Consider the following 14,136-nt stretch of genomic DNA (forward strand, 5'->3'; position numbering starts at 1 on the left):
AACCCAAAATTCAGAGGGATATATATGAAAAGAAAAATTGAAATAATGAAGGCTATCACTTGAAATCAAATTAACAAAGCAGATTTTAGTCAATGACACCTCTCTTGGGGTAGAACTTCATCTCTGTCACCATGCTATGGTATTTCTGGAAAGGAAAGTTAACTTACGTAATATACGTGAAAGGCTTAATGTTGCTGATTAAGCGCAAAGATATAAACTCTAACTGACTGCTCAGTAACATTCATGTAATATTAGTAATATTCAAATACGTGTACTTGTTCTAGGTGTGTGTGACGTGGATACATATATCTAAGCGTAAAGGAGAAGAAACGTTAACAAAATTGTAACTATGTATAAAATAATAAATAAGCCATGTCCTTCATATGTAACTGATCTTATACCACCAGCTGTGTCACAGAAGGTCAGTTATAATCTCAGAAACCGCCATGATTTTGTAGTTCCATTTGCACGGACATCTACGTTTAAAAGGTCTTATATTATAGATACATTAGGCCTATGGAATAATCTATCATCAGGAATCAGGGATAGTCCGTCAATATCTTATTTTAAAGCTGTCGCATCTGAGCAGCCTACATCACCACCTACATGTATGCACTATAATTGCGGTGAGAGATCTACAAACATATTGCACACTAGATTGAGAAACAATTGTAGCACACTAAATTCCAACCTGTTTCGTGTTAATTATCTGATACTATTTCCTGTAAATGCGAAGCTCCTTGTGAAAATTCATTCCATTTCTTCTTCCAATGTACCTTATATGATGATATTAGGGAGACATTACTGACAGCTATCGATAATCTTGGAGGACAAAAAACTCTAAATAGTATTCTTTTTTGTGATCCAAACTTAGATGTTTTCCTGAATAGAAAAATATTCTTGTCTGTACACAAGTTTATAGAAACGACTAACAGATTCAGTAGCTAGCATATTATTGTTTCCAAACTGTTAATCATTAATATTGTTAAATCTATATACAACACTAACATGTATAATATTAGCATATGTATGAGATGCACACTGTCTTCACTTTCCAGCACATTGTACATATCCTTCATATCAGCACTGTATATAAATTTATATTGCGCACTATGTTTCCACAATGTGATGCTTCAACTGTAAATTGTTAATTTTCATTATGCAATATTATGTATAACTGTATATAGGGAGAAGGTACGTGGTAATAAGTGCTGCACTTGTGCCCAATCCCTTTGTCTTTTTGGACAATACAATATGTTTAATAATAATAATAATAAGCAACAATGGATATCTGAATACCTTGTTATCTAACCAGAAGTCCTTCCCCTACCTCAATTCTACCGAGGTATATGTGAAATGAATGGCAAAATATGATTTATGAAGGATCGACCAATTACTAATAAAATACATTGTGCTGTAGAGACCTACGCAGCATGCCGTGACAGCGCACTGCATTATTGAAACGGCTGAAGAAATGCATATGTAGCCTAGTTTAGACTATGCACTTGTTTTGTGTACAGATACGACGGCGAGATTGGGGCAACCTGACACACATGAGCATTAATAGCCATGTTTACCTGTACTAGTTGAGAGCCAAGGTTGAAGTATGTTGTCGAGGCATCTGTAAACGGCTACAGAAATGCAAATGTAGCCTAGTTTAGACTATGCAAATGCTTTGTGTACAGATGTGACGGCGAGGTTAGGGCAACCTGACACACATGAGCATTAATAGCCATGTTTACCTGTACTTGTAGTTGACTGCCCAAAATGCTGTCGAGGCATCTGTACATCTTCTTTGTCGAATTGCATTATTACATCTAGTACATCAAGATGAGACATCATATACATTCATATATATTTGTTGAGCACGAAACCTTGAAGTGTAGCCAGGACATTTCCAAGAAACTATGGGCGGCCATGTAGCTTCAATATCTTATAAATTATATCACTGAACATAGGTCAAGGTGTATTCAGTAAACAAAGACCTGAAGGGCTGTATTTCCTTCATCGAACACACTATGCGTTCATCACAGTTTGTGACGGATTACGGATACGAACGAACTAGCACTTGTTTGGCACTTAGGTTTTGTTCAGATTTGTTATCTTGTTCTCTCTCTACCCTCTAATTCCTTAATCACAATTTAAATCCTAGATAGACTTTCGGGCCTAACACAGTGGCAATTTTAGACCCTCTGTTTCTGTATTTACTTGAGCTCATTTCCCCTAAGGTTTACACATCTCATAAGACTAAGTCATCAATGATGTCAAAGCTGTCTGACATGTTTCTTATGAACAGTTTATGAAGCTAAACATGTCCAAGTGACTTAAGCACAAAAATACGCGAACACTTCTGACATAGAATTTCTTAAGAAAATACAGTAAAAATGCTTCACTTTGCGCACCTTGTTTTCTTTAAATACGATGTACCGTGACATAATGAAGTGGTATTTAGGTAGATATAATACTAATCTTAAGATGTGAATCCATTTAACGATACATCTGCGAGGTTTAAGTTGATTTTGACAGCCCGGGCCAAGTCGGACCGAACACTTCTGACATAGATTTTCTTAAGAAAATACAGTAACATTTCTTCACTTTGAGTACCTTGTGTTCTTTAAATACGATGAACCGTGACATAAAAAAGTGGTATTTAGGTAGATATAATACTAATCTAAAGACGTGAATCCATTTGATGATACATCTGTGAGGTTAAAGTTGATTTTGACAGCCCGGGCCAAGTCGGACCGAATACTTCTGACAGAGATTTTCTTAAGAAAATAGAGTAAAAATGCTTCACTTTGAGCACCTTGTTTTCTTTAAATACGATGTACCGTGACATAATGAAGTGGTATTTAGGTAGATATAATACTAATCTTAAGATGTGAATCCATTTAACGATACATCTGCGAGGTTTAAGTTGATTTTGACAGCCCGGGCCAAGTCGGACCGAACACTTCTGACATAGATTTTCTTAAGAAAATACAGTAACATTTCTTCACTTTGAGTACCTTGTGTTCTTTAAATACGATGAACCGTGACATAAAAAAGTGGTATTTAGGTAGATATAATACTAATCTAAAGACGTGAATCCATTTGATGATACATCTGTGAGGTTTGAGTTGATTTTGACAGCCCGGGCCAAGTCGGACCGAACACTTCTGACATAGATTTTCTTAAGAAAATACAGTAAAATTTCTTCACTTTGAGTACCTTGTTTTCTTTAAATACGATGAACCGTGACATAAAAAAGTGGTATTTAGGTAGATATAATACTAATCTAAAGACGTGAATCCATTTGATGATACATCTGTGAGGTTTGAGTTGATTTTGACAGCCCGGGCCAAGTCGGACCGAACACTTCTGACATAGATTTTCTTAAGAAAATACAGTAAAATTTCTTCACTTTGAGTACCTTGTTTTCTTTAAATACGATGAACCGTGACATAAAAAAGTGGTATTTAGGTAGATATAATACTAATCTAAAGACGTGAATCCATTTGATGATACATCTGTGAGGTTTAAGTTGATTTTGACAGCCCGGGCCAAGTCGGACCGAACACTTCTGACAGAGATTTTCTTAAGAAAATACAGTAGAAATGCTTCACTTTGAGCCCCTTGTTTTCTTTAAATACGATGTACCGTGACATTATAAAGTGGTATATAGGTAGATATAACACTAATCTATAGACGTAAACACATTTGATGATACATCTGTGTGTTTAAAGTTGATTTTGACCGCCCGGGCCAAATCGGACCCAACACAAGCAAAACACTTCTGATAGAGACTATGTTGAGAATGTAGAGGGAAAAGGGCTTCACTTTGAGCACCTTGTTTTCTTTAAGTACAGCGTTCTGAGACACTATAAAGTGGTATTTAGGTGGATATAACACTAGTCTATAGGTGTCAACACATTTAAAGATAGATCTGTGAGGTTAAAGTTGATTTTGACAGCCCGGGCCAAGTCGGACCGAATACTTCTGACAGAGATTTTCTTAAGAAAATAGAGTAAAAATGCTTCATTTTGAGCACCTTGTTTTCTTTAAATACGATGTACCGTGACATAATGAAGTGGTATTTAGGTAGATATAATACTAATCTTAAGATGTGAATCCATTTAACGATACATCTGCGAGGTTTAAGTTGATTTTGACAGCCCGGGCCAAGTCGGACCGAACACTTCTGACAGAGATTTTCTAAAGAAAATACAGTAAAAATGCTTCACTTTGAGCCCCTTGTTTTCTTTAAATACGATGTACCGTGACATTATAAAGTGGTATATAGGTAGATATAACACTAATCTATAGACGTAAACACATTTGATGATACATCTGTGTGTTTAAAGTTGATTTTGACCGCCCGGGCCAAATCGGACCCAACACAAGCAAAACACTTCTGATAGAGACTATGTTGAGAATGTAGAGGGAAAAGGGCTTCACTTTGAGCACCTTGTTTTCTTTAAGTACAGCGTTCTGAGACACTATAAAGTGGTATTTAGGTGGATATAACACTAGTCTATAGGTGTCAACACATTTAAAGATAGATCTGTGAGGTTAAAGTTGATTTTGACAGCCCGGGCCAAGTCGGACCGAATACTTCTGACAGAGATTTTCTTAAGAAAATAGAGTAAAAATGCTTCATTTTGAGCACCTTGTTTTCTTTAAATACGATGTACCGTGACATAATGAAGTGGTATTTAGGTAGATATAATACTAATCTTAAGATGTGAATCCATTTAACGATACATCTGCGAGGTTTAAGTTGATTTTGACAGCCCGGGCCAAGTCGGACCGAACACTTCTGACATAGATTTTCTTAAGACAATACAGTAAAATTTCTTCACTTTGAGTACCTTGTGTTCTTTAAATACGATGAACCGTGACATAAAAAAGTGGTATTTAGGTAGATATAATACTAATCTAAAGATGTGAATCCATTTGATGATACATCTGTGAGGTTTAAGTTGATTTTGACAGCCCGGGCCAAGTCGGACCGAACACTTCTGACAGAGATTTTCTTAAGAAAATAGAGTAAAAATGCTTCACTTTGAGTACCTTGTTTTCTTTAAATACGATGAACCGTGACATAAAAAAGTGATATTTAGGTAGATATAACACTAATCTATAGATGTAAATACATTTAAAGATACATCTGTGTGTTTAAAGTTGATTTTGACCGCCTAGGCCAAGTCGGACCCAACACAAGCAAAACACTTCTGATAGAGACTATGATGAGAATGTAGAGGGAAAAGGGCTTCACTTTGAGCCCCTTGTTTTCTTTAAGTACAGCGTTCTGAGACACTATAAAGTGGTATTTAGGTAGATATCACTAGTCTTTAGGTGTAAGCACATTTAAAGATAGATCTGTGAGGTTAAAGTTGATTTTGACAGCCCGGGCCAAGTCGGACCGAACACTTCTGACATAGATTTTCTTAAGAAAATACAGTAAAAATGCTTTCCTTTGAGCCCCTTGTTTTCTTTAAGTACAGCGATCTGAGACACTATAAAGTGGTATATAGGCAGATGTAATACTAATCTAAAGATGTGAATCCATTTGATGATACATCTGTGAGGTTTAAGTTGATTTTGACTGCCCGGGCCAAGTCGGACCCAACACAAGCAAAACACTTCTAATAGAGACTATGTTGAGAATGTAGAGGGAAAAGGGCTTCACTTTGAGCACCTTGTTTTCTTTAAGTACAGCGATCTGAGACACTATTAAGTGGTATATAGGCAGATGTAATACTAATCTAAAGATGTGAATCCATTTGATGATACATCTGTGAGGTTTAAGTTGATTTTGACAGCCCGGGCCAAGTCGGACCGAACACTTCTGACAGAGATTTTCTAAAGAAAATACAGTAAAAATGCTTCACTTTGAGCACCTTGTTTTCTTTAAGTACAGTGATCTGAGACGCTATAAAGTGGTGTTTAGGTAGATATTATACTAGTTTATAGATGTGAATCCATTTGATGATACATATGCGAGTTTAAAGTTGATTTTGACAGCCCGGGCCAAGTCGGACCGAACACCTGTGTGACTGTTGAGAGTATAGGGAGAAGTGGTCTACTTTAACCAACGTGTCTGCTTTAAATACGACGATCAGTGACATTATAAAGTGGTATTTACTTATATATAGAAAGTTCCTATAAATATAAACACTATGCTCACAGATGGAAATTTGTATCACGATAACTAGAAGTATTTGATACGTTTCAAATCTTACTTCGTTTAACGATTGCTCTTTTACATGTTACCAAGATCAGAGACGCTTACACACTGCTCCACTTTCTGGTTTTCAAGCGATTTACTCCGAATTACTTATTTATGGTGCACTTATTTGTTTGGTGATTGATCATTAATGTCATGTGTGTATGTTGCATCAATTATATGTAGGTATGATCGCCGATAATGAAGTAACTAGCCAGTAACACTTTGGCCCGTCTTGGCCCGGCCCGGCCCGACTTTTAGGCAATGCCACAATATAGCGATGAAACGGAATTGACTGACTTCGCATGCTGTACTTAAAATCCGAAGCATCTTTTTTAAAATACACTAGAACTATCTCCGTTAATTTGGTTACATAGTACGTTTTAATTTACACATTTTGCCAAAATAATGACGGTATAGATTATGGAAAATATATGTCCATTTGAATAAACGGGATTTTATGGTAAATGACTAACCCAGTGGTAATATCGTTCGCTCATTTTGAAGTTCAACGGGACATTGCGGGTATGATTTAAATAATTGAGATCAGTTCGATCTGGCATAACCACCGTCAGCATCAGATATAAATAACTACAAATAAATAGATGAAAGGACTTTATTCTGTGTCCCTGCACGTATGGGCAAGTTAACGCCATCAGATCGTAGACATGTCGCACACTAAAATAATTATTTAGTGCACGCCTAGCCTCGGGTATCAATTCGTAACTTTAACAGTTCTAGGCTTGTCATAGTTGACCTCATTTCTGTTGTAAATCAACGTCAAAAGCACTTCTCCTAAAATTTTACTGTGCGATCGAGTGTCATTTAACGAAAATAAAACCTTACCGACGCGGATTCAAGCAACAATGTTTAACGCTTCTCTAAAAGCTGACCCGAGCCAGTATTGTCCTTACTCAGACGTCCCGCCGATGACGACCTCCTTGGACGGGCGATAGAAACACCTACTGGCTTATTGATAAAGCATTGAAAAGATGTTGGCTCATATTCCGGTTGAAACAATAAAGGCGGAATCTGGTATATCATATATAATTATTATTACATTTTATCCTATCCGAAATATATCATAAAAGTATTTTGAAAACGGGACTTCTAAATGACACTTAAATATATAAAATGTGTAAACATATGGAATATTTCCTTCCGCTATTATACTTTCATAGCCAAAATCAGGGTCAAATATTGATTCGGAGCACACTTCGCAAAGTGAGACCCAATATAGATTTGAAATATCGATCAGGTCGTCTTGACCTGAGCGCCGCCATTTTGTTTGAAGCAAATGCAAGTGAGAGGTTGAATCTGTTTGGTCACTAGTAGCATTACGATCGAGCCAAGAAATTCCAGCAAAGTTCGGCAGGAGTGCACACTGGGCTTTTAGTCAGTTTTAACTCCCTTGCCTCGTGAAGATGGGGTTTGACGAAAGCATCTACAGCCCGGCAAAGCATTCTGTTTTCTGTCATCACTCTGCGCTTCTTTCCCTTTCCCGAACATCGTGGATCTTTATTTTCACAAAACAAGAAAGCAAAGCACTCCGAAAGGTATGGGGGTAGATATCAATACCTGGAGAGTAAAGATAGGAACTTTTTCGAGACGAAAACCAAGCGTAAAGTTTGAACTAACACATTGTGTGTGTCGGTGTCAGTGGCCACGCTTTTCGTGATAGCGATGTTGGCTGTGACTGTGTGCGGGGACGTTGAGACGAGACGGTGAATTTACATGTGTTTCAAGAAATGGGCAAAGTGTTGTAGATTATTTGATTGTTAGTTCATCTTCATTTCCAGTGATAAATGCTTTCAAGATTGGTATCTTGGATGATTCAGATCATTTTCCAGCCATAGGTGAATTTGTAGCAAAACAGCAAGCTAGTATGGAAAATGAATATCTTACACCAAATATAAATGGGATTCTAGATATTCTGACACGTTCCAGAGACTAATCAGAGATGAAACTGCAGCGGAATTAATTGCGGAGATTGTAAATCAAGCTGAAAACAACATAGAAGAGGCTGTACTATTAATTAACGACTTCTACGGTAGAGCTGCTGAATGCATGAGCAGACGACAAACGTCACGTGATCAGCAGATGAGGACTCAACCCCAATGATGGGATAGTGACTGTGAGACAGCAAAACAAGAAAAATATCTAGCTCTTGATAAACTCAGGATAACCAATCTTCACCAAGATATTCAAGATTATCAAAGATTAAAATATCTTTTCAGAGATGTTTGCCGAAAGAAAAAAGAAGATTTTAAAAGAAGTGTATCGGACAATCTCATCTCAGTTAAACACAATACTGGCGATCTCTGGAAGGAACTGAAGAAGCTAACAACTTCAAAACCTAATAACAAAATAACTTCACATGTATCCTAGGTAGACGTTTGTGCTCTACCGGATATTTCTCTTATGACAACACACAAGTCCGTCTGTGGGTCCACAACGTTTATTCGTGATCTTAATATGTCTATATAACTACATAGTAGTATGGCCAAGCAGGATCTCTGAGGCGTAAGAGGGCCAACCTGCCTAGCCGCTGTCCGAGGGTCAAGTCCCGACTAACAGAAAGCGTACTATCTTTAACCCTCACTGTCAGACTGCAATGTATCGTGTTACGTTACATAGATGGTCAGCCTGCAGTATCCCGCACAACAATGTGGCCCCTAATTACCGGTTCAACCCCCTGAAGATGACCAGAGGCAACTTCCGACCTCGAGGCCGTGGAGGTCGTTTTTTAGGTGTAAACCAGCAGTCTCCTCGGCTGCCGTTCTACCACAATGCCAGAGGACAACCTCGAGGGAAGAGGCATTTCAAGTTCTAAACAGTGAAGAGGTGAGCACTAAGGCTTCTAACATGCCTAACACCACAAATCTTGATCTTATTGCTGGTAGACTAAAGAATTTCTCCAGTGAATGGCAAGCACTGACAAGTGATAAGCATATTTTGCAGACCATTCAGGGCTACAAGATTGAATTTTGTGAACAACCCTGTCAGTACCAGTTCCGTGAAACAAAACTGAACAAATTTGAAAGTCACTACTTAGATAGCGAAATACAAAAAATGGTTCAGAAGGGAGTGTTAGTTGTAGCCGAGCCTTGTTTGGGAGAATTTATCAGTACTGTGTTTTTAGTACCTAAACCCAATGGATCTTACAGGGTTATTTTGAACCTAAAACAGTTTAACAACTCTGTTCAAAAAGCCCATTTCAAGATGGAGCATTTGCTGTCTGCAATGCGACTCATGACTCAGGACTGTTACATGGGCTCCATAGATCTCAAGGATGCCTATTATACTGTAAACATTCATCCTGACCACCGGAAGTTTCTCAGATTCATATGGAAGGGTGTTAGATATGAATACACATGTTTGCCCTTCGGCTTATCTCCAGCACCCAGAGTGTTCACAAAATTGTTAAAACCTCTGTATAGCAATCTGCGCCAGGAGGGGTATTTATATGTTGCATATATTGATGATTCCTATCTTCAGGGTGAGAACTATTCAAGATGTGTAGACAATATCATTAGCACAAAAGTTAGGTTGGAGAGATTGGGCTTTGTTGTGAACCTTGAGAAATCTGTGTTGGACCCAACTCGCTCTCTTGTGTTTTTGGGTTTTATTCTGAATTCAAAAACAATGACTATTACACTCACTGATAAGAAGATAGAGAAGTATTTGGAGAAATACAAGAACATATGCAAGCATAAAGCGATTTCCATCAGACAAGTGGCTGAAATTATAGGCATCATGGTTTCATATGCAATTGCTGTGCCTTTTGGACTGTTGTTCACTAAGCAGTTAGAAATGGAAAAGAACATTGCCCTCAAATCTTCATTGGGAAAATTTGAAGCTAACATGACTCTATCAGACTCTAGCAGAGCAGACCTAAAGTGGTGGGCAGATAACATTCGAGGCAGCTGTGCTCCTGTTAGCCGTCTCTCCCCTTTCCATACACTTACCACAGATGCATCTGCTTTGGGGTGGGGTGCCGTGTTTGATAATTGCAGTGAGAAGACAGGAGGTAGATGGTCTACCGATGAAGCGCAGTTTGTGGGTAATATTAATTATCTTGAACTTAAAGCTGTGCTGTTAGGTCTCAAGTGCTTCACTGACAAATTGGCAGGTCATCATGTGCGACTTCGAATTGACAATCCTACGGCAGTGGCCTACATAAATCATATGGGAGGCACTAAATCTCGCCTGTGTTGTGGGGTTGCAAGAGACATATGGCTCCATGCCATGTTACATGATATGTGGTTTTCTGCAGTGCACTTACCAGGCTCCTTAAATGTTGAAGCAGATACTGAGAGTAGAGTATTTCATGATGAGACTGAATGGATGTTGAATAAGAATCTTTTTCATAAGCTAACTAGCCAGTTTTTCAATCCCTGCGTGGATTTGTTTGCTTCTCGTTTGAATAAGCAAATAGATAAGTACTTTTCTTGGCGTCCAGATCCTGAAGCTTATGCAATTGATGCTTTTATGTATGACTGGGCTCAGTATACATTCTATGCCTTTCCCCCATTCAGTGTCCTGGAGCGACTTGTTCAGAAGATCAGAACAGATCAAGCGGAAGGCCTTGTTGTTCTTCCCTACTGGCCCACCCAAAGCTGGTTTCCTGCAGCACTGAAGATGTGTGTCTCCCCACCAAGAGCACTTCCCAGAGGCAGACAGACTCTGGTACTTCCTTACAATCCCAACAAAGTACACCCCCTGCACAACAATATGTTACTTCTAGTTTGCCATTTGTCCGGCAAGGTCTCCAGGGCATGGGGCTCCCTGAGAGCTCCGTTTGCATTATTATGAATTCTTGGCGGAAGGCAACGAGGCATCAGTACAGATCCTATCTGGATAAATGGAACATTTTCTGTGTTAAAACTAACAGTGACCCCTTAGATCCCTCTCCAGTTGTATGTATTAAGTTCTTGACAGAATTGTATGATTCAGGTGTTGGTTATAGCGCTATAAATACAGCACGCAGTGCTTTGTCCTCCATATTGACCTTACCATCTGGTCTCCCAATTGGTCAGCACCCTATCATAAAGAGGTTCTTACGCGGTGTCTATAACACTCGCCCATCACTGCCAAAGTACCATCAAACATGGGATGTTGGTACGGTACTTGTTTACTTGGATAGACTGGGAGAAACTTCTGAGCTCTCACTCAAAGATTTGACGTTGAAATTGAATATGTTATTAGCATTGGTTTCTGGTCAAAGAGCTCAGTCATTACATTTGCTCAAATTGAAAAATATGTCAGAATCAAACAACAAAGTACTTTTTGTTCTCACTGATTTAGTTAAGCAGTCTAGACCAGGTAGTCATTTGAAACCTATAGAATTAGAGAGATTTGAGAATGAGAGACTGTGTGTGGTGAGTTGTCTCAAATCCTACTTAGAGAGGACTAGTGCATACCGGACAGATAGTGTCCATGACCAACTGCTGTTGAGTCACTTAAGGCCTCATAAGCCGGTCACAAGAGAGACTGTGTCAAGATGGTTAAAGAACACCCTAGCAATGGCTGGTATTGACATTACTGTGTTTTCAGGACATAGCACTAGGGCAGCTGCTACCAGTGCAGCCAGTAGTCAAGGTACACCCATCCAAACAATCATGGCAGCTGCTGGATTGTCTTCTGAGAATGTGTTTACAAAATTGTATTGTAAGCCTGTGAAACATGATGGTTCCTTTGGGTCAGCGGTATTGAGCTCAATGAGCTCAACGTCTGAAATCTCAGAATGATTATGACAACAATGATGATTCATGTGTGTTTAGTATTTAGCATTTAGTATTGTTTCTTGCTATTTAGTTCAGAATTGCTCACATTATATCCCTGCAGGGTTGATTGGTGGTTTGAATCAGTATTCTGATTAAACATGATGTTTATAAAAAGAATTGTTCTGGTTTATCTTTTGTGTACTGTGGACCTGCTTTTAAATCTCACGGGGTCTCACGTGACCTGGTGCTGAAGGAGAATTGATAAATTAAACGAAACTTACCTGGAAGTTGAAGTTTGATTGAGATTCTCCGAGGCACCAGGGAACAAGTGAGACCACGTGCCACACCCTCCCTCCCTGGCTAGTTATCAATTCTAGTTCTAGTCCACAGTACACGTTAAAGACTGAAGCCGATTCCTCACGCGCAATCTCACGTGGTCTCACTTGTTCCCTGGTGCCTCGGAGAATCTCAATCAAACTTCAACTTCCAGGTATGTTTCGTTCAATTTATCAATTCTCTGGCATTAACTACAACCCGCTGACCCGCACATGACTCTGTGCTGCTGGCCATGGTAATGATACCCCAGCTGCTGTTATAATTTGTATTGGCAGCACTCTGTTTATTTAAATAGATATAATCAACTTACTTAATTAAGGGAATATATAAAACGTATATACACTCCCTGTTAAAACATATAGACTCCCTGTTAAAACCTATATACCCTGCCAAACTGCCTATGATATATGCCATTTCTGTAAAGAAGGACGTGTCCCACGTCCTTATAAGGAATTGGGAATGAGGTACGGTGGACAATCTATCAATATAACCACATATTTAAAACAATATGAAATGTATAAACAAGCAAAAAGTACATAAAGCAATTTTCTTTCTTTTTTTAACTGGACAAAATTTAAACTGAGAATTTGATGTAATGTACAGCATTTTGTGTGTGGACCACGATTTTTTTTATCTACAAACACTGCTGTCGAACTGGATACAATTTCACACAGAAATATTTCCAGTAACGACAATATGACTACATACGTACAATGAATACAGTGGTTACATCGGTGCATTGCTATCCATACAGACAAGGAAGTTACACGTTTACAAATATACCAATACATGAATATGTACAATGAAAAAAAATGAACAAAGACATTGATGACTATAACAGCGGTTGTTCTGTCTTGTTCTTATTCCATCTTCTCGTTATTTCCACTCCTCACAAATAACGCTTTCACGTATGCTCTGCTTCACTCACTTTCTTTCATTCTATTTTTCTTGTCAGTTCATAATTCCCATGTGGACAAACACTTCATTCACCCAATTCTACATCTGTTCTTCTCTCGCGCCTACACTTCACCTCTCTCTGTCTCTGTTTCGCACCCACGCTATACCCTCTCACTCTCTGTTTCTCTCTCTCTCCTTTCCTTTCTCTCTCTCCCTCCCTCTCTCTCTCTCTCGCACCCACACTACACCCCCCCCCTCTCTCTCTCTCTCTCTCTCTCTCTCTCTCTCGGACCCACCCTATCTACCATATCTATACATGTCAGTTTTTCTTTTGTATTCTGTCATCTCTTTGTTCATTTATCCTATCAGCAGCTATCTTACTCTTTCACTCTCTCTCTCTCTCTCTCTCTCTCTCTCTCTCTCCACTTTACAGTACATAAGACAAGCCAATTCTAAACCTACTTTCAACACACATTTATACTTCAAACAGGATTGACATTTTTCATAAATAGACAACAGCTCACATAGGGAATATATATGCATTCATTTTCAATGATGTATTAAGAATCACATAGGGACAGATAATCGTAACTACACATTTCCAACCCCCGCTAGCAAAGGGCCTATAATGGGTAAGAGCAGTTACTAAGGAACACCAAATGAAAGATAATGAAAGATGATACGTCTGAACACCTGTTAATGGCTAGTAGACATGTGAATATTACATAATGATATTTGAACACTCACAAAATGATGCACTATTCCACAGTCATAATCCATATATAACGTAAAAACCAGACATCTTGCATAAAATACACTGTTTTTAATGATGTAATGAACTTCAACAAATCGACATCATTGTCACACACTCGCACCAAGGGTACACTTTAATAGAAGAACATTAAATCCTATGAGCGTTAATAGACTGTTGATAGGTATGGGTTGAGTTTCGTTAGCACCAGGTTTACA

At 38.5% G+C, this 14,136-nt stretch overlaps 2 protein-coding genes across 2 annotated transcripts in view; both read left to right on the forward strand.

Moving 5' to 3' along the window:
* The window catches only part of LOC124131339 (uncharacterized protein RT0683-like), a 54,733-nt gene that overhangs the window by 22,893 nt on the left and 17,704 nt on the right, over positions 1-14,136 (forward strand). The window lies entirely within an intron of this gene.
* Positions 7,491-12,061, forward strand: LOC124131340. Its single transcript, XM_046494558.2, has 2 exons — positions 7,491-9,052; positions 10,747-12,061. The coding sequence occupies exon 2, from the start codon at positions 10,987-10,989 to the stop codon at positions 11,956-11,958; it is 972 nt and encodes a 323-aa protein (XP_046350514.2). The 5' UTR covers positions 7,491-9,052; positions 10,747-10,986; the 3' UTR covers positions 11,959-12,061.

This window comes from Haliotis rufescens, unplaced genomic scaffold (genome assembly GCF_023055435.1).
Source record: "Haliotis rufescens isolate VD_foot unplaced genomic scaffold, xgHalRufe1.0.p SCAF_1, whole genome shotgun sequence".
Taxonomy (NCBI): domain Eukaryota; kingdom Metazoa; phylum Mollusca; class Gastropoda; order Lepetellida; family Haliotidae; genus Haliotis; species Haliotis rufescens.